Source organism: Lutra lutra, chromosome 15 (assembly GCF_902655055.1).
Source record: "Lutra lutra chromosome 15, mLutLut1.2, whole genome shotgun sequence".
NCBI lineage: Eukaryota > Metazoa > Chordata > Mammalia > Carnivora > Mustelidae > Lutra > Lutra lutra.
The window spans coordinates 227,360-251,836 of NC_062292.1; the positions used below are offsets into that span (position 1 = coordinate 227,360).

Here is a 24,477-nt window from a genome sequence, read left to right on the forward strand (position 1 = left end):
ACGTGTGTGCGTTCCGCCCCTCGCCCTTGTCGACAGCTAACCCGCTAGCTCTGAGCTAACCCAGCAGTTACTACAGTTTGTCCACGGATGCGTCCTGTGTTTGCACAGGCCCCTTGTCGAGTGTGCCATCCCCGGAACCTGGGTTGTCAGGGTTCCTAGAGGGTTTGTGCATCGGAGTATGTATGTTCTTCGTGTGCGTGTGCGTCACTGTTCCTAGAGGGTTTGTGCATCGGAGTATGTATGTTCTTCGTGTGCGTGTGCGTGTGCATCTCTGTTCCTAGAGGGTTTGTGCATCGGAGTATGTATGTTCTTCGTGTGCGTGTGCGTCACTGTTCCTAGAGGGCTTGTGCATCGGAGTATGTATGTTCTGCGTGTGCATCGCTGTTCCTAGAGGGCTTGTGCATCGGAGTATGTATGTTCTTCGTGTGCGTGTGCGTCACTGTTCCTAGAGGGCTTGTGCATCGGAGTATGTATGTTCTGCGTGTGCATCGCTGTTCCTAGAGGGCTTGTGCATCGGAGTATGTATGTTCTGCGTGTGCATCGCTGTTCCTAGAGGGCTTGTGCCTCGGAGTATGTATGTTCTTCGTGTGCGTGTGCGTGTGCGTCACTGTTCCTAGAGGGCTTGTGCATCGGAGTATGTATGTTCTTCGTGTGGCGTGTGCGTGTGTGTCACTGTTCCTAGAGGGTTTGTGCATCGGAGTATGTATGTTCTTCGTGTGGCGTGTGCGTGTGTGTCACTGTTCCTAGAGGGTTTGTGCATCGGAGTATGTATGTTCTTCGTGTGCGTGTGCGTCACTGTTCCTAGAGGGCTTGTGCATCGGAGTATGTATGTTCTGCGTGTGCATCGCTGTTCCTAGAGGGCTTGTGCATCGGAGTATGTATGTTCTGCGTGTGCATCGCTGTTCCTAGAGGGCTTGTGCCTCGGAGTATGTATGTTCTTCGTGTGCGTGTGCGTGTGCGTCACTGTTCCTAGAGGGCTTGTGCATCGGAGTATGTATGTTCTTCGAATGGCGTGTGCGTGTGTGTCACTGTTCCTAGAGGGTTTGTGCATCGGAGTATGTATGTTCTTCGTGTGCGTGTGCGTGTGTGTCACTGTTCCTAGAGGGTTTGTGCATCGGAGTATGTATGTTCTTTGTGTGGCGTGTGCGTGTGCATCTCTGTTCCTAGAGGGTTTGTGCATCGGAGTATGTATGTTCTTCGTGTGCGTGTGCGTCACTGTTCCTAGAGGGCTTGTGCATCGGAGTATGTATGTTCTGCGTGTGCATCGCTGTTCCTAAGGGCTTGTGCATCGGAGTATGTATGTTCTGCGTGTGCGTGTGCGTGTGCGTCGCTGTTCCTAGAGGGCTTGTGCATCGGAGTATGTATGTTCTTCGTGTGCGTGTGCGTGTGTGTGTGCGTCACTGTTCCTAGAGGGTTTGTGCATCGGAGTATGTATGTTCTTCGTGTGTGTGTGCGTCACTGTTCCTAGAGGGTTTGTGCATCGGAGTATGTATGTTCTTCGTGTGCGTCGCTGTTCCTAGAGGGCTTGTGCATCGGAGTATGTATGTTCTTCGTGTGCGTGTGCGTGTGCGTCACTGTTCCTAGAGGGTTTGTGCATCGGAGTATGTATGTTCTTCGTGTGCGTGTGCGTGTGCGTCTCTGTTCCTAGAGGGTTTGTGCATCGGAGTATGTATGTTCTTCGTGTGCGTGTGCGTCACTGTTCCTAGAGGGTTTGTGCATCGGAGTATGTATGTTCTGCGTGTGCGTGTGCGTGTGCGTCGCTGTTCCTAGAGGGTTTGTGCATCGGAGTGTGTATGTTCTTCGTGTGCGTGTGCGTGTGCGTGTGCGTCACTGTTCCTAGAGGGCTTGTGCATCGGAGTATGTATGTTCTGCGTGTGCGTGTGCGTCACTGTTCCTAGAGGGTTTGTGCATCGGAGTATGTATGTTCTGCGTGTGCGTGTGCGTGTGCGTCGCTGTTCCTAGAGGGTTTGTGCATTGGAGTATGTATGTTCTTTGTGTGGCGTGTGCGTGTGCGTGTGCATCTCTGTTCCTAGAGGGTTTGTGCATCGGAGTATGTATGTTCTTCGTGTGCGTGTGCGTGTGCGTCACTGTTCCTAGAGGGTTTGTGCATCGGAGTATGTATGTTCTTTGTGTGCGTGTGCATGTGTGTCACTGTTCCTAGAGGGTTTGTGCATCGGAGTATGTATGTTCTTCGTGTGCGTGTGCGTGTGCGTCACTGTTCCTAGAGGGTTTGTGCATCGGAGTATGTATGTTCTTTGTGTGCGTGTGCATGTGTGTCACTGTTCCTAGAGGGCTTGTGCATCGGAGTATGTATGTTCTGCGTGTGTGTGTGCGTCGCTGTTCTCTCATATGTGAACTGCGGTGTTGGTGATCGAGACCCTTTTTGTATCAGATCCCCGACCATTTTGGTTTGGGGTCAGAGCTCAGAGCTTCCTGTTTCGGAGAAGACGCCGTTCCCAGAGCACAGTGTCGCTCTGGTCTTAGTAACCACACTTGAATGTGACACCCCCCACCCCACCCCACACCTCCGGACTCCTGAGAGTTGCTTTAAAAAATGCATCATAAAGGACTTAAGCTCCGACAAGTACCATTAGAGAATCCCTAATGAGTCTCCTCCTGCAGTCACTCTGCCTTTATTTATGAGGTAATGCTTATTCTGAAAGACCCCCAGAGGCCTGACCAAGTTCAGCCTGTGTGATGTGACATCCCAGTTTCTTAGTGTTCGTGACCTCCTGGGTTCTCTTTGGTTGGGCTGCAGCCTTCGTGGGGAAACTGAGTCTGGGGAGCTACGGGGCAGAAGGAAGGAGACGCACCTGGGTGCAGGTCTGTGACTTCTGGAGCACACTCAGCAGAGGTCTGCCTCGAGCCAGTGACAGGAAGGCTTGGCTTGCTCACCGAGGGGGATGATAGCAGAGGGAAGACACAGAGCGGCGGAAGCATAAGTGACCCCGAGAGCTGGAGCCCCCTCAGCAGGTAGCGTGATTGCAATGTAGGGCCAAGAGGTTGCACCACGCTGGTTTCTGTGCACACACAGTGGGTTCATCGACTTGAGAGAAGTAGTGTCAGGGATGAGAAATAGCCTCGAGTCTGTGACCATTTTGACCCTCATCGTTCTGTTGTGTTGTGTTTTATCTGCTGCTTCATCTTGTCATCATTTGCCCATCTATATATTTTTTCCATTTATTTTCTTTATTTTCTTTTTTTTTTTTTTTTACATTTGTTCTCCAAACTGCCAACTCACCAGCTGCAGTACATCAGAGAGCGCGTCACCACTGAAGGAGGCTCCACGGAAGTCGCCCTCCGACGCAGAGGGTCTGGTAAAGAGCCTGCCTTCCGGATCCCACCAGGTAACGGCTGGTTGCAGCTCTGCCCCCCGCTCTGCGCCCTGCCACTTTCCTGGTGCAGGAAACAGTACTGAGCCCTGCGGCAGGAAAGAGAGCAACCCGGGAAGGGGGAAGCAAGAGCTGGCTGAGGAGGGCCACGGGAACGCATGCAGAAGAATCCGGCCCGCAAAGGGTTCCACCGTTTGGATTGTACTAGCCATGCCGCTCCTCTCGGCCCAATGAAATTAGGGGACGGCTTCGTCAGATGTAATTCCTTAACTGCTTAAGGAAACAAGTCTAGTGAACTAAATTATGCGTTGAGGCACCTGCAAGACAAGGAATTAGCAGGAAAAAGTGATATTCTTGGTATTAAAATAAAACGGGAACCGTTTTTTTTGTATGAGTTCTCTAGAAGAATCTGAAAGTAAAGATGTGTCTGAGTAACCGGTAAGCTCAATGAATGGGGAGCGGCGTGGATGTGGACTTCGTATCGAAAGCACAGAGAAGTAACTGTGATTTGGAACTCAGCATGGAATCTAGTGTCGTGCTTGATAATGTGTTTCGGCTGCGTTGTTGGGACTCTAACTGCAGCGCGGCAGAAATTCCAGAGCTTAGGACCAATTCTGTCCTTCTGGGGTAGAAAGCATTCTAAGGAATTTGGCCAATTCCAGTTCTTCCCTGAGGTCTTTTGGAGCTCCGATGGATTTAAAGGGAACTGAAGGACAGAATGACAGTGTTCTGTGGAGGGTGATACTCGTGCTCTTTTTCTTTTTTTCCTTTTTTTAAAAATTAATTAATTTTTTAAAAAATAAACATATAATGTATTTTTATCCCCAGGGGTACAGGTCTGTGAATCGCCAGGTTTACACATTTCACAGCACTCATCTTTTTTTTTTTTTTTTTTAAGATTTTTTTTATTTCTTTATTTAACAGAGAAAGAGAGCACAAATAGGCAGAAGCAGGCAGAGAGAGAGGGGGAAGCAGGCTCCCTGCTGTGCAGAGAGCCCGATGTGGGGCTCGATCCCAGGACCCTGAGACCATGACCCGAGCCGAAGGCGGAGGCTTAACCCACTGAGCCACCCAGGTGCCCCTCCATGCTCTTATTCCACAGCTTTTACCGAGGCACTGTGATGGTCGCTCCCTAAAAACACACACCCGGCAGTTCACAGAATTGGGCCTAGAACTCAGGTTCTAGCACATTCTCTGTCATATCATAGCATCAGGGCTCATGACTAATCCCTAGTCTGTCTGTCTCTCTCAGAGAATATACTATGTCTCAGATACTTCAGCTCACTAATTTGGGTTGCAGATGGGAATAGGGTTATGAATAAAGGCTTGAGAGTTCGGCATAACATCTGAAGAAGGCTTGGAAACTTTTTCTTCTGCTTGAAGTGCTGTGGGCATTGCTTACCTGTTCAAAACAAACAAGGAAATAAAAACCAGAATGGTGTTTGGACATTGGAAAATGAAACAGCACAGTGTGGTACTGTGATCCCTGAGAGAAAGGACACAAATAAGAGGAGCCCTGTGACTCTCTGAGCTTACTGCTTCGAGGCAGTTCCCAGACGGCAGGGCTGGGAGGGGAAGCAAAACAGAATTCAGTTGTCTCAGTGAGTTGAGGAGCAGAAGTCAGTGTTTGGGGAGGCCAAGGTGTCTAGGATTTATGAAGCAAAGTACCAGAGAAGAAGAAACCACAGAGAAAAAGAAATGTGCAGTGGTGGGACTCCGTTGAGCCTTGTCCTGAGTAGAGATTTTAGCTTGCATGGGAGAAAACACCCTCCAGTCAGAGAAAGAGCCACTCAAAAAGCAGCAACTGTTTGTGTTCCTAAAGGCCAGAATGCAGAGACCTGGTGTTACACAGAGCTTTGGTTGCAGTCCTCACAATTGGTCATGCCTTAGTAATAGAGCTAGTGCAGCACCCGCATGTGGACACCGTGGGCCCACCGTAACAAAGCTTCAAAGGAGGCCTTTGAAGAATCAGACTAAAGTGAAAGTATTTTAGCTGCATGCCAGAACAAAAATCCAACACTCTTTACAAGAATACAACAAAATCCAGCACCCAGCAATGCAGAGTTTACGATGTCTAGCACCAATCAAAAATTACCACACATACAGAGAAGCAGGAAGATAATAACATAACTAGGAGAAAAGCCAATCAATAGAAACAAAACGAGAAATGACAGACAATGGACATGGAACCAGGACTTTTAAACAAGCATGAAAATCTTAGAAATAACCTTAATGATGTAAAGGAAACCTTGACATAATGAAACAAATATAAAAAAGACCAAAACGGGGTGGGGGGTGGGGCGTAAACAACAGCAGCAGCATTTGATGGCATAACCCAAAGAAGAAAAGATCAGAAAGCTCGAAGACAGCAATAGAAACTGCCCAAAATGAAGCATGAAGAGAAGGTTCACCAGAGGAGATGGGCCACATCTGACTAGAGTCAGAAAAGGGAAGGAAAGAGAAGAGAATAAGGAAAAAAATTACATAATAGCCGAATGCTTTCCATTCTTTTAACTATTTCTTCTGGTATTTATCTTCATGTTTCTAAACAACTTTATTATATTACTATTTCTAGATTCTTCACTTTTAGATATTATCTCCCAACTCCATACTATGGAAAATGAAAATATGCATTTCTTTTTCTCCCAGTCTTTTTTCCTAACACACATTCTGTACACATACGTACACACAGGCCTTTTCCTGATGTGGTTATGTCACTCTATTTAGGTATATTTCAGAGCTGTGTGTACCTTTTTTCCCCCCACCATTGTACCACATATATTTGCTTCCTTTTATAATTTTTCATTTTTCATGGAGTCAGTATTTGCCTTGTTTTTTATTTGCAGTTTTCTAAGTACGCATGTATGTATGTATGTATGTATGTATTTCAAAAATTTTATTTACTCATTTGAGAGAGAACAGGGGCAGGAGGAGAGGGAGAAGCAGGCTCCCTGGAACCCAACTCAGGGCTCATTCCCAGGCCCCTGGGATCATGACCTGAGCTGGAGGCAGACACTTAACTGACTGAGCCATGCAGGTGCCCCTTTGTTAATAATTTTCAAAAGCTTTTTCTTACTCTATCGCTATAACATCCTGTACTTGTTTTCATGGATGCATTTTCTTCTCTCTGCACATATCATTTTTTCATATATTTTATGTGATTTTTTTTAAATGTTTTCTTCTGTCACTTGATTTTGCTGTTTCTTTTCAGTTACCTTTTTCTCTTATCGTTTCTTTGATGTTAGAAGCTTTACTCAAACGCTTAGTCACCCCTGGTTACCCATTGATAGTGAAGGTGCTCAGATCTGACCCGAAGCTGCTTGTGTAGGGACAGAGCTTCCTCAGTCATGGGCTTCCCTGTGGGTATAAGGTGCTGCTTGTCTTCCACCGGGGACCTCTGAACCTGCTGCTGGGAGTCTTCTCTTCTTGGGTTCATCACTTTCTCCAGAAGGAAGTCCCTGCTGGGAGTGGAGCAGAGGAAGGACACACGAGGGCTCCTTGCTCTATGGGCAAACTTGCCCAGCGTGTTTGGAGGGCCGACACCTCCCCGTCCCGTGCCTGCTGGCCCTGAGTCGGAGACGACCTCCCTTCTTGCAAGTCAGCCCCCAGGGTTCTGCCCAGGCCGAAGTTGGTGAGAATCCAACCACGGTGTCGACCTATATGGGCATTTTTCAGCATCTGCAAGGTAACAGCAGACTAGCTCTGGGAGCAGAATTGGGGCATTCCTCAGTTGATTCCTGGGTGATTTCCTTTGTGCCCAGGGCAAAGCCCTGAAGGCCTCTTCTGTCCCCATCAGACTGCAAATCAGGGTTTCTGTTCAGGTGGCGTGCACCTGAGTACCCTTCATCTGACTCACTTATTTTTATCAAGTCATACTGTACCTTTTATTTTGCAGTTGTACTTGTTCAAACTGGTTTCTGCCTTACCTGTTTCTGGAACGTGCACATCGTCTGCCAGTAGGGCCAGGCTTAGACGTAGATCATGTGATTCCTAGCAGACTTCTCTCCTAGCTTTTGTTTTGTTTGGCGTTGCATCTCATGGCCATGTCAACTCACAACAGGGACTGTTCTCCGAAGGCAAAAATGTTTGCTTCCTTCACACCATAAAGTTCCCAAGTGCCATAGAGCATTAACAGGTGATCCTAGTCTGTGCTTTTTTTCCCTAAAGATTTATTTGTTCCTTTTAGAGAGAGAGAGCAGGGGGGAGGGGCAGAGAGAGAGAGAGTCTCCAGCCAGACTCCCCTCTGAGCGTGGAGCCCAACACAGGGCTCAATCTCACAATCCCAAAATCAAACGTGATGCTTACCTGACTGAGCCCTGTGCCCCCGCACCCCCCAACCCCGGGCGCCCCCGGCATGTGCTTTCATTCACCATCACTCAAGTGCCATCTTCAGGTTCCAGAGCAATGCCTCGCCGAGCATTGGAGTGTTTGATGGAAGTTGTTTTCGCCAGAACCCTTGTGACATACATTCTCCCTCAGCTTGTTCAGATGGAGGTTGTAAAGATCTTCCCAGTTTAGGGAAAACGTACTTGACCTGGTATGTTCATCTTATTAGGGAATTTATGAGATTAATTACCTTTTTTTTTTTTTTTTTTAAAGATTTTGTTTGTTTATTTGACAGAGCACAAGCAGGGCAAATTGGAGAGGGAGAAGCAGACTCCCCACCGAGCAGGGAGCCCAGTGTAGGACTTGATCCCAGGACCCAGGGATCATGACCTGAGCCGAGCAGATGCTGAACCTCCCGAGCCACCCCGGCGCCCTAGATTAATCATCTTTTATAACTTGAATGCAACCAAACATCAGGGTTTTCTTAGGAGTCTGGTCGGTCTGTCCTGGCGTGAGCTGTTCCACAGGCGCGCGGGCACTTGCCTGCAGGCCGCATAGGCTGAGCTGGGGAGATGACTGGCACCCAGACCCTGCCCGCCAAAACCTTAGGGTCTCCTGGATTATTGGGATCATTTTTAGGCTTTTCTGTGATGTCCTGAATTTTTGTTTAATCCTAATGAATATTTGGGGGGGGGGTTGTTCAGTTTTTGTTTCTTGAATACCCCAGCAAACATCCTTGAGGAGATCTTCATATTTAGATGAACTCCAAGGTAGTGTGTTAAGAATTAGTGGTATATGGGACGCCTGGGGGGCTCAGTCACTAAGCATCTGCTTCAGCTCAGGTCATGATCCAGGGTCCTGGGATCGAGCCCTGCATCGGGCTCCCTGCTCAGCGGGAAGCCCGCTTCTCCCTCTCCCACTCCCCCTGCTTGTGTTCCCTCTCTCGCTGTGTCAGTCTCTGTCGAATAAATAAAGTATTAAAAAAAAAAAAAAAAGAATTAGTGATGTGTTACAGACTGGCACTGACTTGGGTCCAGCCAGTGGTGGTGGTAACATGGGGAGAATTATTTCATCTCAGCGTCTGTTCCTCATCTCTGAAACGATGGGTTGGGGCAAGTCAATCTTCTCTTTTTTCTCTTTTTAGTTATAAGGGCCTGTGGTGCTCTGTGCTTTATAAGGATGGGATAGGCGGTTGCCCCGCACGCTGGCAGTCAGCCCGGTGAAGTGGGGGCGTGGCTAGGAATATGTGCAAATATGTGTGATTTCTTCTGGGATTTTATCATGACACGTTCCCTGATCACCAAAACCTTCCGTTTCCTACCTGCAGGCACCATCTGAGAACCTGGTAGCATTCGTAGTTACTACTGGGAGGAATAAATACGTCCATGCTATTTCATCAGAAGAGAAGGAGCAGGAGAACCTAAGGAGGAAATTTACAAAAGATGAGACGTAACGCCCAACCAAGACATTAAGTTTGCTGTTTCGTTCGTCTTGCTCTGGTCACTATTTTTGTTATAGTTGGAAGGCTTGAGTAAAAGTAGCTTTAATAGTCAGAGGTTTATTGATTCACAAGGGGTGCCAAGGAGAAGGTACTTCTGTGTTGTTTACTTCAGTGGCCCCACAGTGTCATCAACAACATAGTTCTTTCCACCATCTTCTTTTTTTTTTAAAGATTCTATTTATTTGTTCGACAGAGACTGACACAGCGAGAGAGGGAACACAAGCGGGGGGAGTGGGAGAGGGAGAAGCAGGCTCCCCGCCGAGCAGGGAGCCCAATGCCGGGCTCCATCCTGGGATCCCAGGATCATGACCCAAGCCAAGGGCAGACGCTTAAAGACTGAGCCCCCCAGACGCCCCGACCCACTGTACTCTTTCAGTCTCTGCATATTGTCTTGTTCTTGGGCTCCTTCCCGTAGCTTCCAGATGGCTGCCATGGTTTCTCCCGTGGAGAAGAGGCAGCTGGGAGAAGAGCCGACTCGCCTCCCTCGCGGTTTTTGTCATGGAGGAAAACCTTCCCTAGAAGTTCGCCCGAAGGCTTCTCTGAGTCCCATGGGGAGCGGGTCACACCCTGATGGCTCTTCCCATCCCGGTCGTTTACCTGAGTGGGTGGAGGGCGAGCAGCACACGCAGGGTGGGGTGCTCAGCAGAGGGCAAGCCGGCAGCCTGGTTGGGAAGGCGTGAGGTGGGCGCTGCTTTGAGTATCTGGCGTCGGGGATGACAAGTGAACCACTGCCTTTGGGAAGTTGAGTCTAAAATCAGTTTTGTGGGTATCTTTCCTGAACCCCGTGCTGGAGGCGGTTAATGTTCTGTGTGCTGGAGGCAGGCATCTGCCGGGACGCGGGGACACGGCAGCCTTCAAGGTGCATCAGCTCGACGGGCGCTCGGCACGGCCCTGCGTGGCTCGGTCTTCTGTGTCCCGCGTTGCGCGAGGACAAAGGGAAGCTTGCTCGGTTGCTGGGTGGCGGAGCTACTGCTCTGTCCAGATCTGTCTGGCTTGGAGGCAGCTGCTTGTTCTCTCCAGCCTGTCCCGTTCTTGTCAAGTCCGCGACACACTTGAGCCCATTGACCTCAGAGTCCCAACACGTGGCTGTGTGTCGCACTTATTTCTGGCAGGACATAAATACTGAAAAAGCTGTTTTGTGAGCGGTCGCGGAGCATGTGGTGAAAGCAGATGTGCTCTTCTGGTGCTGCCTGTGCTGACGGATGGGGTGTGACTGAGACCAGAAAGGGCCGCAGAGACCGCGGCCAGTGGACGGCAGGACAGAACACGGTAGCTTAAGTCACGCGATTGATGTGCGTTTGGGGCAACCCTTTCTCCATGAACCCTCTGCCCCGCCCTGCACCACGGTGTCTTCATATTGGAATACTTTTCATACACATGGAACTCAGGAGTAATTTTATCTCCTACCGGCACTAAAAGGAGAGACTTGAGTCAAGCAGTTTGTTTCTTGAAACATTTTCTAGTTAAAGACAATTTGTGTAGTAATTAATCGGGGAAAAATGTATCCAGAGCAACTTCTTACTCGATTATTGTAATTCTTTGTGGTAAAGCAGCCCCAGCCGCACCCCGCAGGAGGAAAGGGGAGGCTGGAGGGGCTGAGTGCCGAGATGTACGGTGGACATCCACGTCAGCACAGGTGCTGTTCCTGGTGTTGTCTTGATTCTCGAACACCCAAAATGACTCTCTTTGCGGAGGCTGAATCATCTCCACGTCCGTCTTCGTTCCCTGGGACTTGCGTGTTCCGCAGGGACCCAGGCTGCTTTCAGCTTCCAGAGGGCCTTCCGGACCGGCTTCCGAGAGCTCTTCTGGATTGAGCTAGATCTGTCAGCACGTGCCTGAGCTTGACCCACATCCCAGAATTCCTCGAGGCACTGAACTCACGAGATCCCGGACCTCGGGAGCCCATTCTAAGAGGGAAAGGGAGTGAGGACAGGGCATGGTGGTAAGCAGTTGAAAGAAAAAAACAAAACCCTAATCCACCATCAGGAGGGTCCCTTGTGTCTCTCAGTGTCCCTAGTTGCTTTTGACAAATGTGTCCTCTTGCCGGGGAAGACAACGCTGTCTCGCATGAGACACCTCACTGGTGTTTGAGCATCTCAGCTTGTTCCGTGTTCTTTCTCGTCTCGGTTTTCTCTCTTCTCTTTCTTTTCCACTCTCCTGGTGGACCAGTGGCCTGTTGCCATGTAACAGACCACCCCGAAACCCCAGAACACTGTGGCTTCAAGCAGCCACCGTGTTTATTTGGTTCCCGGTTCTGTAGGTCGGTTGGGCAGATCTGGCTGGGCGAGTGCAGCCGTGTCCGCGGGCCTCACCCACACACCCGCAGTCGGCTGGGCCGTCCACAGTGGTCTTGGTCATGGTCTGTTCAGGGACAGGCTATGGGCCCGAGAGGCAGCCCCGGGGTGTTGTTCTGTGATCCACTTTCCACTGCAGGCGCGCGTGCTGCAGCCCCGACAGCCGACGCGTCCCTGCTGGAGCGCTTGGAGGACCTGCACTCCTCGGGGGCCCCCGGGGCACATTAGAGGACGCAGGCTCGGGGGCTCCTAGGTGGGCGTATGCTTGTTCAGTTGAAACTACAGGCGTCTGGCCACTGAGCTTAGGATTCCAGAGGTGAAAGTTTAAGCACAATATTGGACTTCCCAGGAGAGTTTCCTGGATTGGGAGAAAAGTTGACTTTGGGTTATATTGAACTTGTCCTTTGCAATCAGAGCTATTGTGTTACTATTGTTTGTAACTTCAGAACCTCTGGGTCGGAAGGGAGGGACGATAAGGGTTGTGAAATGCAGGCACCATCTGGTGTTTCAGACTCCGGCCTCTGCTCGACATCCTCCCCCGGAGCCAGAGGGACTCCCTGTGCCCTGCTCTGCGCCCCTGCCCCCCGGCCCCCGCCTTCCCTGGCTGCCCTGCCTGGGACTCTGGAGCCCCATTCCTCATGCTGAGGCCAAAGGGAGGACTTCTATACTAGTCCTCACAGAGTTTTCTTCACATTGCTTCAGTCATAGCCTTTTGGTTTTTTATTTTAAAACAGGAAAAATAGTTACGTGGTCTTAGATGTCAATGAAGCAATATCTTTGTTATGACAGGATCAGACCGAAAGGGTTATACGCTAAGTAGGCACATGAGAGAGTATTTGAAATGTTTTTAAGCACCTGTTTGTACAAAGTGACCGGTTCAGACTGGGCATATCTTTGAGTGATACCCAGGATGTTGGTTTCTTACTGGCATTAGTCTGAGGCTCATGATTTCAGGACATCTTGGGTTGGGATAAGTGCCCATCTTATCCATCAGTTCCAAGGGCTGAGGGGTTTTGTGGCAGGTACTGAGGTAAGGGTAATTCCTAAGGAGGAACATTCTGCTGTATAGAAATCCCCAAACAGATAAAGAAGTAGATGGCATAAGGTAACGTGCCCCCAGGCACCGGCTTTAACAGTCCCCAGCCTTGTTTTAGGGTCTGCCCTGGACACGCTGTTCCTAAGAGGTCTCCTCGAAGACGTCCAAAAGGAAGAACTTATGACTCTGGAACCCTAATGTTACCTCTTCAATGATTGCTTCTGCACCTGCCCCTGGAGGGACCCCCGGTTTTCCCAAACCCCTAATTGTCCTTCTCTCCACCAGGGCCCAGTCATATATGCGCAGTTAGACCACTCTGGCGGACATCACAGTGACAAGATTAACAAGTCAGAGTCTGTGGTGTATGCGGACATCCGGAAAAATTAAGAGAAGACCCAGAACATATCCTAAGCAAGAAATAAATGAAATGGGACACTTGTGCAGAAAATGGAGCCCATAACCCCATGTGGCCTGGGAGAGCTGGGCAAGGACGAACACATGTTTATTCACGGGAGGAGAAAAAGACTGTATAAAAGATATGTATAAACATTCTATTTAATCTGATACGGGGAGCCAGTGCTGCATGACGAAAAGATGCTATGATTCTACGTATTATGAACTGCCTTGCTGTTCTGTGCTGTCTTCCAGGGTCATTTAAGTTGGGGAAAGTCTGAAACATTCCTGTTGCTGTCATTTACGTGCGGTTTGCCTTCCTGGAGACGGTAGCAGATCCTTAGTGTTCCAGTAGACGTGGCCCTGTGGTCTAAGGGCTTAGCCAGTCTTAGCATTTATCGTGGCCGGAGAGCGGAGACACTGACCAGTGTCGGCACCCTGCTGGGCTGCGGGAGCTGGAGAGCCTCGACTCGCGTGCCCCTTGGACGCAGCTTGAGAAGTCTTTGTTGGTGTTTTTCTCTCTAGAATACAGGGCGGTTTTTCACTTTGCATGTTGTGAGACCGGCTGTCGTGTTAGATCCTCTCAGTCCGTGGATCTGGTACAGCGAGACCAGCAAAGGGTAAATGCCAAGGCCACCACTTCCTAGATGCTTTCAGATCAATACCATAAACACCGTTGACAGAGGAAGCCCAGGCCTTGCTTGAGGAGTGGGTACCATCTGGAGAGTAAGAAGTACCACTTAACATTCTTTGCCCAAGTCCTTCCTGCTTGAAGAAGGGTCTCCGTCCAGCTGAAGGAGAGGAGTTTCCTTTCCTTTCAAGTAGGCACAAATGGGGTCATTACAAAGCCAGTCTGCGGCACCCGGAGCTGTCGCGAGACGATCCTCTTTGGAAAAGCTTCCGGCATGACTCCGGCAAGAGGTGGCATCAGTCATAGCTCCATGATAGCTTCCCAGTGTCTCGAGAGGCCGAAGAGAGTCTAGACTTTTGTGAATCAGTGGGTAGTGTTATTAGCACTTCTACTCTGGGGTTCCCTTCTCTGTCACTGTTTTGAAGTTTGGGGTGGGGTCTTGGGGGGGTTTTCTTTTTCTGATGTTTACTCCACCCCCTACTTCCCCCAGTACGTGGAATCGATTAAAACTGAGAGCTCAGCACCCGCTCTAGCAACGGCCCCCAGCCCACTTGCCGCCCAGCCAGACCCCTGGCGCTGGTAGCAGGCGCCTCCTAGCCCTTCCTTGTGTGTCCCGGTGTGCCTGCGCCTGCCACAGATGACAGCGGTGGGGTTGCTCTCAGCTGGCAGAGCTGCCTTTCCTGTGCCTTATTAGTGGCAGGACGAGACCTTTTACCATTCCATGTGATCAGGGGACACCCAGAAGGCATTTCTTAAGAGATGAAGATCCCAGACCACCTCTCGGTTTTCAGTGAAATGTATCCAGCTCGGGAAAACCCATCTAGTTCATTATTATTTTTTGTTTTTTCCTTCTTCAGAATTGTACTTTTGTGAATATCTTAATACATCTTTTTCAATTACTGAATCATGTCATGTCTTCCTTCTTTACCATTTGTCCCCCTCGGGCCGCACTGGGCTCCTCACTCTTCAGGAACACCACGCACTGCGGGCTTCAGGCCCTGTGCACCTGCCGTCCCCTCGGCTGGAGCTTGCACTTGGTGTCTGTCTGGGTGGTTTGCTCCCCCACTTCCTGTAAGCGTCGCTCCCCTCAGAGAGACCTTCGGCCGCATGTAGAACAGCCGCCTCAACCCCTTGGCCAGCTCTCCGGCCTCCTCGGTCCCACTGCCGTGTGCTTGGCCGGCTCTGCCCGTGGGAGCACGAGTCCCAGAGCACGGCTCCGGCTCAACGGCTTCATCTTCAGGGCACAGACCAGTACCTGGCGCTTCGCCGGGGCTCAGCAAGCACTGACAGGTGGGAGGGGGACGCTGTTCCTTCAGCACGTTTAGAATGAGAATGGTCCTGCCCCAGGGGCTGTGCGAGCGGGAAACTGAAATGCAGAAGCCAAGCTCCAGGCCCTTGCCACAGAGCAGGCGTGACGGAGCATAACGGCGCCAGCCAGCACCGACTGAGTGCTTGCTGTGGGCCCGGCACTCGGCATTTCTCACCCTGCGTCGCACGGCGCACACGCTGCTTGGACAACTGTTCACCCCACTTGTGGAAAGAGTGTCATGCTTGCGGTATAGACCTTGCTGGAGGTCACTCAGCGAATAATGTCCAGAGAGGCAGGACTGGGCTTGTTCTGAAACACTGCCCTGTGGCCTAGGTCACCAAGATAAGCAAATAAATACAAGAAGTTCTTTATTCGAATCAATGTGTCGTGTGCCTGAAAGGCAGTCCTCGTGTTCAGGAGGAGCTCAGTGGGGCTGACATGTCGTACAGGCATGGGGCGGTGTCGTACAGACACAGGGACCAGGGGCCACACTCAGTTTGGAAGACAAATATGGTGACAGTCTGTTGAGAGCTGTGTCACAGGTAATGAGGGTGCCTGGGTGGCTCAGTTGTTGGGTGTCTGCCTTGGGCTCAGGTCATGGTCCCAGGGTCCTGGGATCGAGCGCTGCGTCGGGCTCTCTGCTCGGCGGGGAGCCTGCTTCCTCCTCTCTCTCTGCCTGCCTCTATTTGTGCTCTGTCTGTCATATAAATAAATGAAATCTTTAAGAAAACAAAACAAAACGCTGTAATGTCTTATAAGCCATGATGTTTTCTAGGGATTTATTAACTTGCTAAAATTACTGCTGAAGCACAGGCGGCTGGCCTTCACGCTCTCCGGAGTGGGAGAGGGTCGGAGCTCAGGCCGGCCCGTGGGAGAGGATCTCACGGGAATGCAGCGACCACGTGGTGCGGCGCCAGGAAGGGAGACCCTCCTTCAGCACACAGAGGTAGAGTACCGGGAACTGGGTCCGGGGGAGTTTCTCCCACTGGGGCTCTGGTTTCCAGGCTGCACAGGGAGGGCGCCAACCAAATGCACACTGGTGATTGCTGAGGCAGCCCCACCGGGCGGGCTTGGCAGCGTTCAAGTGGAACCTCAGATTCTCTCTGCCCCGACCCCTCCAGGCTCCCTCCGCATCCTTCTGGTGACTGCGGTGCTGGCCCAGTTGGGGTGAGGAACTGATGACTTAATCCTCTCCCGAGTGCCTGGGACAGCGGAGGGAGCGCTCTTGCCGGGAGGAAAGTGGCACTTGTCGTGGGTGGAGGTGCGGCAAGGCACTGACCGTCTGTTTCTGTGACAGGTTCCCGCACACACGCTCTCCCTGTATGTTCACGTTTTCTGTGAAGGACTTCAAACTGGCACGAGGGGAGGGTAAAACCCACTTCCACACATCCGCCTCAGGGACGCTCCAGCCACCCCTTTCTCCTTCTTCCTCTTTGCTGAATTATTTGAAAACAAATCCCAAAACATGTGAGTTTACCTGATGTTCTTTGGTCATGTTTAAAAATATGTAAGTTTTGTTACATAACTGTAATGTCTTATTACATTTAACAGAAACTTTTTTTTAATTTATTTAAGAGAGCAGGGGGAGGGGTAGAGGAAGGGCTCCGAGCCAGACGCGGGCTCGATCCCATGAGCCAGAGATCAAGATCTTAGCGGACACCAAGAGCCCTGATGCCCACTAACAAAGCACCCCAGGCACCCCTAACAGAAACGTGTTAAGAAAAACCACACATTTAAAAAGAAAAAGGAAGAAAGAAATCTTGCCATTTGCAACGACGTGGAGGGCACTAGAGGGTGTTATGCTGACGGAAATAAGTCAATCGGAGAAAGACAAATATATGATCTCCCTGATGTGAGGAAGTTGAGAAACAAGACAGGATCATGGGGGAAGAGAAGAAAAAACCGCACGAAACCAGAGACAAACCATGAAAGACTTAAACAGGTTTGCTGGCGGGGGAGGGGTGACTGGGATGGACACTAAGGAGAGCAGCGTTGTGATTGCGAACGACTGACGAATCACCAGCCTGTGCTTCTGTAACCAGTGATACATTGTATGTTAGTTAAGTTAAAATTTAAAAAACACATTTAAACAATTCTTTGACTATAGGACGCCTGGGTGGCTCAGTCGGTTAAGCGTCTGCCTTCCGCTCAGGTCATGATCCCAGCGTCCTGGAATCGAGCCCCACATGGGGCTCTTTGCTCAGGGGGGGCCTGCGGGTCCCTCTCCCTGGGCCCCTGCTTGTGCTCTCTCTCTCGCTCTCGTTCACTCTCAAAAAAAATCAGTCTTTAAAAATAATGACAAGAATTCCTTAATATCATCTAAAACCTGTTCATATTCAAATTTCCCCTTGTCTCAAAAATGGCATTTTACAAATGCTTTCTTCGGATCAGGACCCATCCAAACACGGCTCCAGTGACGACGTCGTGCCTGTGTCCGAAACAAAGACAGGCCCGCAGGCCTCTGCAGTTTGTTTTCTTCCCTCAGTGCGGTTTGGAGCAGCCTCTGTGCAAGCACGGAAAGCACCAGGTCCTCATCCGGTAACACCTAGGGGGCCTGCTCTTGGGTCGATGCACCATATTGGAAACCATTTCTGACTTCCTGGCTTTTGTTCTAGTTGTCTTGTTTCTGTCGACCCAAGTGGTCCTGTAAGCGTCACTTGCTCTCAGGACTGAAGAATTTGCAGCCCGGGGCAGCGGCACGGGATGAGACAAGCCACCTTGGAAAGGGAGTGGGAGGGATCAATGGTGGTGGCCTTACAGCTCCCTTCGGGCTCCCTGTCCCCACCCCATCCTTCTGAAGGCCCCGCGGCTGGCGGAAGGGCCATGGACTGGACTGTAAGAACAATGGGGGGGAGGGGGCAGAAGGCCGGCGGAGGCCCCCGCACCTGCAGGCCCTGGCTGTGCTCACAAGGACGGAAATGAAAACCTTTCAAGCCCCTGAGGAGCTGCTGCTTCCGGCTTCCCTTTCCTCCTGCAGACAGGGTGTGGGACCATTGTCCCTTCTTGGCTCAGGTTCGGGTTGGGTCGTCCGTCATTCCTTTGCGGGGAGCCTTGTGGCCCCGGCCTGCAGGGCTCCTGAGCATGAAGAGGAAGGGCTGGTTCTTTTCTTTCTTTTTTTTTCACGTCCACAGTTGGGACAAGGAAGTCTGGCGGGTTTAACCCCTACGTCTGCTTCCGAGCCCTGCCCTCCAGTGCTGCGTGGCGGACACACGGCATCTACTTTGCGCTCCTGTGCCCAGATCACCACTCTGCTGAGGGAATGGGGGACAGTGCCCAGCTCAGGCCAGCTGGCTGAGGGCCCGAGGTTTGCCTTCGCCTGCCACAGACTCCGAGGACACTGAACTTTGACTCTAGATCCACTCTCGTTCTTTCTTAGGGTTTTTTTTGTTTTGTTTTGTTTTTTAACAACAGTGTCTTTCCACTCGATAAAAGAAATATAAATGTTTACTTCATTTTGTAGGGAATCTCTTAAAATGTACAAGAAACCCAGAGGAATGCGGAGCAGGGAGCAAAGAAGCCCTTGCTCTTGCGGGCCCCATGGAACCCCAGAGGCTTTGTTTCTAACACGTCTCGATGTTTCTTTTGGAGTCAAAGGCCTGGACTTTCCTACCCAGAAGCCTTTCCTGAAGGTAGTTGCTCTGCCAGAGGGAGACGAGTTTCTGAAAAGTTTGCCCGGGCGTTTTGGTCCCAAAGAATGTAAAATATCTGTGGGCCAAGTAGGTGCTGGTGGCCAGCAAGGGCCACACCGCGCGGAGTCCCTCAGCGCAGGGAGCCACGCCCAGCTCCAGGGTCAAGCCTGTGGAACAGCATTGCACCCCAAGAAAGGAGCATGTGTAGAAGGCACAGCCGGAACCCCTCGGACACGGACATCTCAGGACACGCAGGGGTGCGGAGAGGAGGCTGAGTAATGACAATGCTGGCTAAGTGAGGGTGAGCAAGGAGGAGGGAAGCAGGTGTGCCCACACCTGGCTGGAAATACCTGGGCTGATACCGTGAGGAAGGTGAGAGATTCGGGTGCCTCGTGTACGTTTTGTCCATTTCAGTTCATTCTGGGTTTTTCCAGGGTTCCCTTGCATGCCACCTCCTCCTCCCCGTCCACGAGCATGTGTTCAAGTCATTGCAAAATGCAGTCCCTTCCCCTGGAGGCCAAGGGTGGGTAGGAAGGAGGGCAGAAGTATAAAGCAGCCTAGCCAGTGTGTGACCCGGCATCGGACGAACATCAGAGCTGTTGTCAAGCACTGGTTTGGCATCTGGAATCCCATTAATTGGAGAAATACTCTTTTTTGTGTAAGTATTTTATTTGTCAGAGAGAGAGTACACAAGCAGGGGAGGCAGCAGGCTCCGCACTGAGCAGGGAGGGACTCAGATCCCGGGACCCCGAGATCATAACCTGAGCTGAACGTCTGCACGTTCAACGGACTGAGCCGCCCAAGCGTCCCAGCAGACACATCCCGATGAGAAGTGTAGCCCGTGCAACGTGATACGTTTTCTCCTCCGTATTAGAGATTCCCTCGATCCAAGCTGGTATCACTCTTTACAGATGTTCCCGTTCCATCTTTGGTGGTTCTGCCTCGGCATTTTAAGGTCAATGAAGTTAGTGCACGGCCCTGTATGGTCGCCAGTGGCCACGTGCAACCACTGACATGAAAATTACATGAAATGAAATACGATTTACAGTTCACATCCTCAGTCGTACTAACCACATCGCGCGTGCCTGGTAGCTGCAGGTGGAGAGTACGGGACACGCGGGGGGACAGCAGCTTTCCTTCAGCTCAGGGAGTTCTGTCGGACAGCCCCAGGGCAGACCACGCAGGAGCCAGCACGGCCAGTGGTGCCCCCCACACGCTCTCGGGACCGGCGGAGGCCGTTCCAGCCGGAGGGGACAGCCCAGAGCCTCGGGCTGGGGGAGAGAGGCCAGCGCGATGGCCACGTCGGATCCGGCAGGGAGCGGGCCCTGACAGCCTTGAGGTCCAGGCTGAGGAACTGGGCGGCCGCCCCGAAGGCAAAGGTCTTTAGCAGAGCAGCAGCGAGCGGGGATTTGCAGGGAGCGAGTGCACCTGCCCATTAGTGGGGTGGCAGTCGGAGATCTGTTACGTGGCTGTCAGGGACATCCGTCACGACCAGCTGGATCGTCCAGAGCGGTGGGAGCGAAGATGGCCAGGAGGGTCTGGGGAGGGCGGGGGGTGGGGGGAGAATGGGAACAGCGACGGGCGGGGGCTGGAGAGAGAAGCCACGAGAAGAGCAGTGGCAGCACCGCGAAGAGACGGGCAGCCGGCTCACCGGCGGGGGCTCCTGAGGGCCCCAGGGCTGTGGCCCAGGCGACAGGGGCGATGGAACAGTCCGTTCAGCGGGTCCCGGGAAGACCAAATGCTCGAAACGTCGCCAGTCCCCAGTGGACGGGGCTTCTCCCTACGTGCTGGTCGCTCATGAGCGTCCTCCTCCGGTTTCAACGCTTCCTCCGGCGTCTCAGATGGGGCTGCCTCGTCTCCCTACTGCCCTCCTCTGCAGTGGGCCGCGCTGGCTCCAGGCCTGCACCCGTCTCCCAGTGTCTGTGCGGTGGCCGCGTCCACCCCGCGCTCCACGAAGGGGGAGTTTCTGAAACAAAACGCGACGCACGCTCTTCCTCAGGGAAGTCACTGTGTCCCATGGCGCCGGCAGGGGAGCTCGCAGCCCCTCAGCCGCCTGGTCCACGGGGCCTTGAGCGACGTCGGTCCCACGTCCTGTGGCACACGGCCCTGCTCGCTGAGCTCGGTTCAGACCCTGTGGGAGGCCCAGGCTTTCTGTGGCTTCCACAACCACAAGTTCTCCAGCCCTTAATACCTTATCCCAGCCTGGCAAGTCTTCCCCGGCCGAGGCCCCTTTCTTCCAGGAAGCCATGTCAAGGTGCGCGCCTCTCCATTTTGTCCTCCCACAAGCCCTGTGTGGTTCTCCCCCAAATCCTGTGTTTTAATTGCCTGTTTGTTCCCTTTGAAAGGAGCTTACCTGAATTAACTCCTATCGACCTATGAAGGCAGCCAGCATTACCGTCCCCGTTTTAACACACGGGAACTGGGGCGCCTGGGGGTTCCGTGGGTTACAGCCTCTGCCTTCGGCTTGGGTCATGATCCCGGGGTCCTGGGATCAAGCCCCGCATCGGGCTCTCTGCTCAGTAGGGAGCCTGCTTCCCCCCTCTGTCTGCCTCTCTGCCTACTTGTGATCTTGTCAAATGAATAAAATCTTAAAAAACAAAAAACAAGAGAACTGCCCACGAAGAGGTTAGCCTACCCAAGGACACAAAGCTGGTGCCTGGCCATGTGGGGATCCCGTTCAGCGATGTCCCGGACCCACGCGTCGGTAACTACCAGGCAGACGGGCCCTCACAGGCCTGTCCTCGAGGCTCCAGCACAGAGCCCAGCCCCCGCAACTTGTGCGGGTCATCTTCGCTCATCTCTATTAGGGTCCACGCGGTTCACCCGCTCAGTGCACGACGGGTCCCAACCTCTCGGGCGCCTGTGGGACGTGAGCACCTCCCGCCGTCTGCGAGCTCTTCCCGCCCACTTCCTGCGCGCCCAGGCCCTGGGAAGAGAACAGAGCCCCAGGCCTCCAGCGACCTGCAGAGGGAAGGGGGGTCAAATGTCGTGCTTAAAGCAAGAAGCGTATGTCCTGTCTTCTCCATTCCCGGCGCTCCTGAAGCCTCATGGATTAGGCGCCTTCTCCGGGGAACTCTCAGCCGGACACACCTGCTCCCGCAGTGCTGCAGGCGGGGTGGGGGCGGCCGGGCACTGCCGTGGACGTGGCAGTGGTTCGAAGGGTCTCAAGATGCGTGCGACCAGAACGGGTAACGCTGTGACAGCGGCCACAGCGGGAGGCGGCGCTGCCATCTGCTGGCCAAAGAGGGGACGTGCCCACGCCCGTCCTGTGGGTGGGAGGCGGTGGGAGGCGGCGCGCCGCCTGGGCGGGAAGCCGGCCAGGACGGCCTCCCAGTGTGTGTACTCTGGATGTGGGCAAAGTGACGGGAAGGTCACATAACTGGTTTGAGGCAGGCTGGGGGCCGGAAGTGCAGGGTTCCTATACAGCCTGACGCAGTCCCCTGTGGGCTGAGCGAGTGCGACGGCTCATCTTCCCAGCGCAGTCTGGGAGTTAGGGGGCTGCACCTCCAAGAACCCCTGCCTTCTCCCTGTCCACCTCCGTCCACCTCCCAGCCTTGCCCCTCTTCGCTCTGCCAGGGGGGAGGTGGGGTGGCTAGGGAGGGGGACCTGGCTCACTCCAGGACGGGGCAGCCTCCAGAACCTCTGCTGGCCCAGAGGGGCTCACGCGGGGCTGTCATCCACGCCCACCCATCTGCACCCCCACCTGCCCTCCACCTGCTCCACGAAGAGACAATGGAACCCAAAGGACTCGTTTCTGAGGCAGCGCAGCTAAGTCTTCTGAGATGGCTTTCGTGGGTGCTGCTCCCCACCACTCAACTCTTACCCTGCCGACGGCGGGGGCTGCACTGGTGGCCCGCTTCCTCTAACCGCTTCACGAGCTGGTCAAGGTCAAGGATCGGCCCTTTATGTCTGGTGTCCCAGCCTCCCCTCCGTAAGCAGTTCCTGGTACGTTGGGACTCGTGGAGACGTGTTGGTTGGATGAGAAAGTGAATGAATGCGATGATGTATGAAATAATGAAGAAAACAAGTAATTTTTATGTAGCACCGGAGACGAGTCCCCAGCTTCCAGACAACCTGACAGCTTTGAAGGGGATGACACTCCCATGCAGGCTACCATTGGATGTGTTTATTTTAAAAGCAGTCCTCTGTCAAATAATAACTTTTTTTACTTGGACGGCACGTTGTCTTTTCCAACACCTTTCCCCTCTGTGACCTGCGAGCCTCACACATGTGCTGAGACAGGGAAGTTCGGAGATGAGCCACGGGAATAAAGCTTGTGTGTGGCAGAGCGGCTGGAGCTCAACCCTGTAATTCCCCGGGCTGCTCGTCTTCCCACCGTCCCAGGCCCCCAGGCCTCTGTGCAGCACAGTTGTGCCACCAGGATGAAAAGTACACACCTTCACTTGGCAGGACAGTGAGCTACCAGCCTGCGAAAGAAATGCCGGCCTGGGGACCCCGCCGTGGAAATCACTGGGAGAAATCTGGGCGTGCGTTACAGGAGGGCAGGTCGAGGCCCCCAGGAGAACCTGCTCCGGGATCAGAAGACGGCTGGAACCCACGAGTGGAAATCCTGGGGAACCTGCTTGAGATGGCCACCGGGGCCCATGGGATGATCCGGCACAGGGAGCTGGGCCGTGCAGCCGTGGGCTGAGTCCCCATGGGTCCCACACACGCAGGGGCACGAAATGCCACTGAGAGCAGTGCTGTCTGCGGCGCCCGTGGGGCTGCGCCGGGCTCAGGTCAGGATCCCCGATGCCGTGCTGTCGCTCAGCCCTGCTTGTGCTCTAGCTCACTCTCTGCGAAAAGCTTAAACAAAACAGCTGTTCTGTCTGCCAACGGGAGAGAGACTCTGCAGGTGGCTCCCCGCGTCTGGGACACGCACCTGAGTGCTACCACTTTCCTTTTGTTTTTTTTAAGATTTTATTTATTTGACAGAGAGACCACAAGTAGGCAGAGGCAGGGGGGGCGGGGGGGGGGAGCAGGCCCCCTGCTGAGCAGAGAGCCCGAAGTGGGGCTGGATCCCAGGACCCTGAGATCATGACCTGAGCCGAAGGCAGAGGCTTCACCCACCGAGCCCCGGCGCCCGGAGCGCGGTCACTTTCTTAAGACAAACAAGCGGACTCGGAGCTGCGCCTGTGCCCACCTCGGAGCTGCTGGTGTTTCGACCGCAGCGAAACCCGTTTCCACCGAGAGCGGCTGCGGCGCGCACGAAAGACGGACGCCCAGACGCGTGAGTAACCGTCGGTTTAATGGGTTCACCCAGAGCCTGTCTGTCCCCGCACGGGCTGCGTGGGCCGCAGTGAGCCGGGCGAGCCGACGACGAGAGGCGGTTGGGCGAGGCGGCCAGGGCGTGACCCCGCGGGCCCTGCTGACCCTCCGGGAACGGCGGGGGACGCGGGAGCCTGGGGGCCGCGGCCGCGGGGAAGGGGTCGGACCGGGTCCCTGCGCGCCCGGCCGGAGCTGCGCTCCGCGGGGCTAGAACGGGTTGTCCAGGATGTTGACCCTCATGAGGAACTTGTTCTTCTGCACGTCCTGCGCGCTCGCCTCGCCGGCCGCCACCTTCTCCCAGGACGGCAGGCGAGCGAGCGTCTGCGGCCAGCGGTCGTCCGTGCGCTCCGAGCTCGAGTACCAGCGCTCCTGCGCGGGCGAGGCCGGGCGTCAGCGCGGGCGGCCGCGGCCGGGCTCCTGCGGGGTCCGCGCTCGTGCGGGGTCCCGGCCCTCGAGCCTCCCGGGCCCCGCGCGCCCGCGGACAGACGCCGACCCGGCCCGGCCGCCCGCGCGCAGCCAGCCCGGGGAGGGCGCGGGGGGCGCCGCGTGTGGCTCGCGCCCGGCAGGGGCTCACGTGCCCCCGGGGGAGGGACGGGCCCGCGGCAGGACGGGGACGCGGCGAGGGCCACGGAGGGCGAGGGATGGACGCGGGCGCGCCTGCGAGAGACGCTCCGCGGGCCCCGAGGGGAAGACGGGGACGCGCGCGGGGCCGCCGCTCGCAGCCGGGGCCGGGAAGGCCTCCGGGCCTGGGAAGCCGG

The 24,477-nt window shown here is 53.6% G+C and overlaps 2 protein-coding genes across 7 annotated transcripts in view; one reads left to right on the forward strand and one right to left on the reverse strand.

Annotated features, from left to right (window-relative positions):
- The window catches only part of MPZL1 (myelin protein zero like 1), a 58,485-nt gene extending 44,068 nt beyond the window's left edge, over window positions 1–14,417 (forward strand). For 2 of the 5 annotated variants that reach the window (XM_047704138.1, XM_047704140.1), the window contains exons 5-6: window positions 3,245–3,347; window positions 12,775–14,417. In XM_047704138.1, coding sequence (XP_047560094.1) covers window positions 3,245–3,347; window positions 12,775–12,876 — 205 coding nt within the window. In that variant the 3' untranslated portion in view covers window positions 12,877–14,417. The remainder of the gene's footprint in view (window positions 1–3,244; window positions 3,348–12,774) is intronic. The other 3 variants (XR_007122980.1, XR_007122981.1, XM_047704139.1) reach the window with 3 other exon arrangements.
- A 9,163-nt stretch (window positions 14,418–23,580) lies between these two features.
- The window catches only part of ADCY10 (adenylate cyclase 10), a 71,117-nt gene continuing 70,220 nt past the window's right edge, over window positions 23,581–24,477 (reverse strand). For both annotated transcript variants that reach the window (XM_047705152.1, XM_047705153.1), the window contains one exon: window positions 23,581–24,088. In XM_047705152.1, coding sequence (XP_047561108.1) covers window positions 23,927–24,088 — 162 coding nt within the window. In that variant the 3' untranslated portion in view covers window positions 23,581–23,926. The remainder of the gene's footprint in view (window positions 24,089–24,477) is intronic.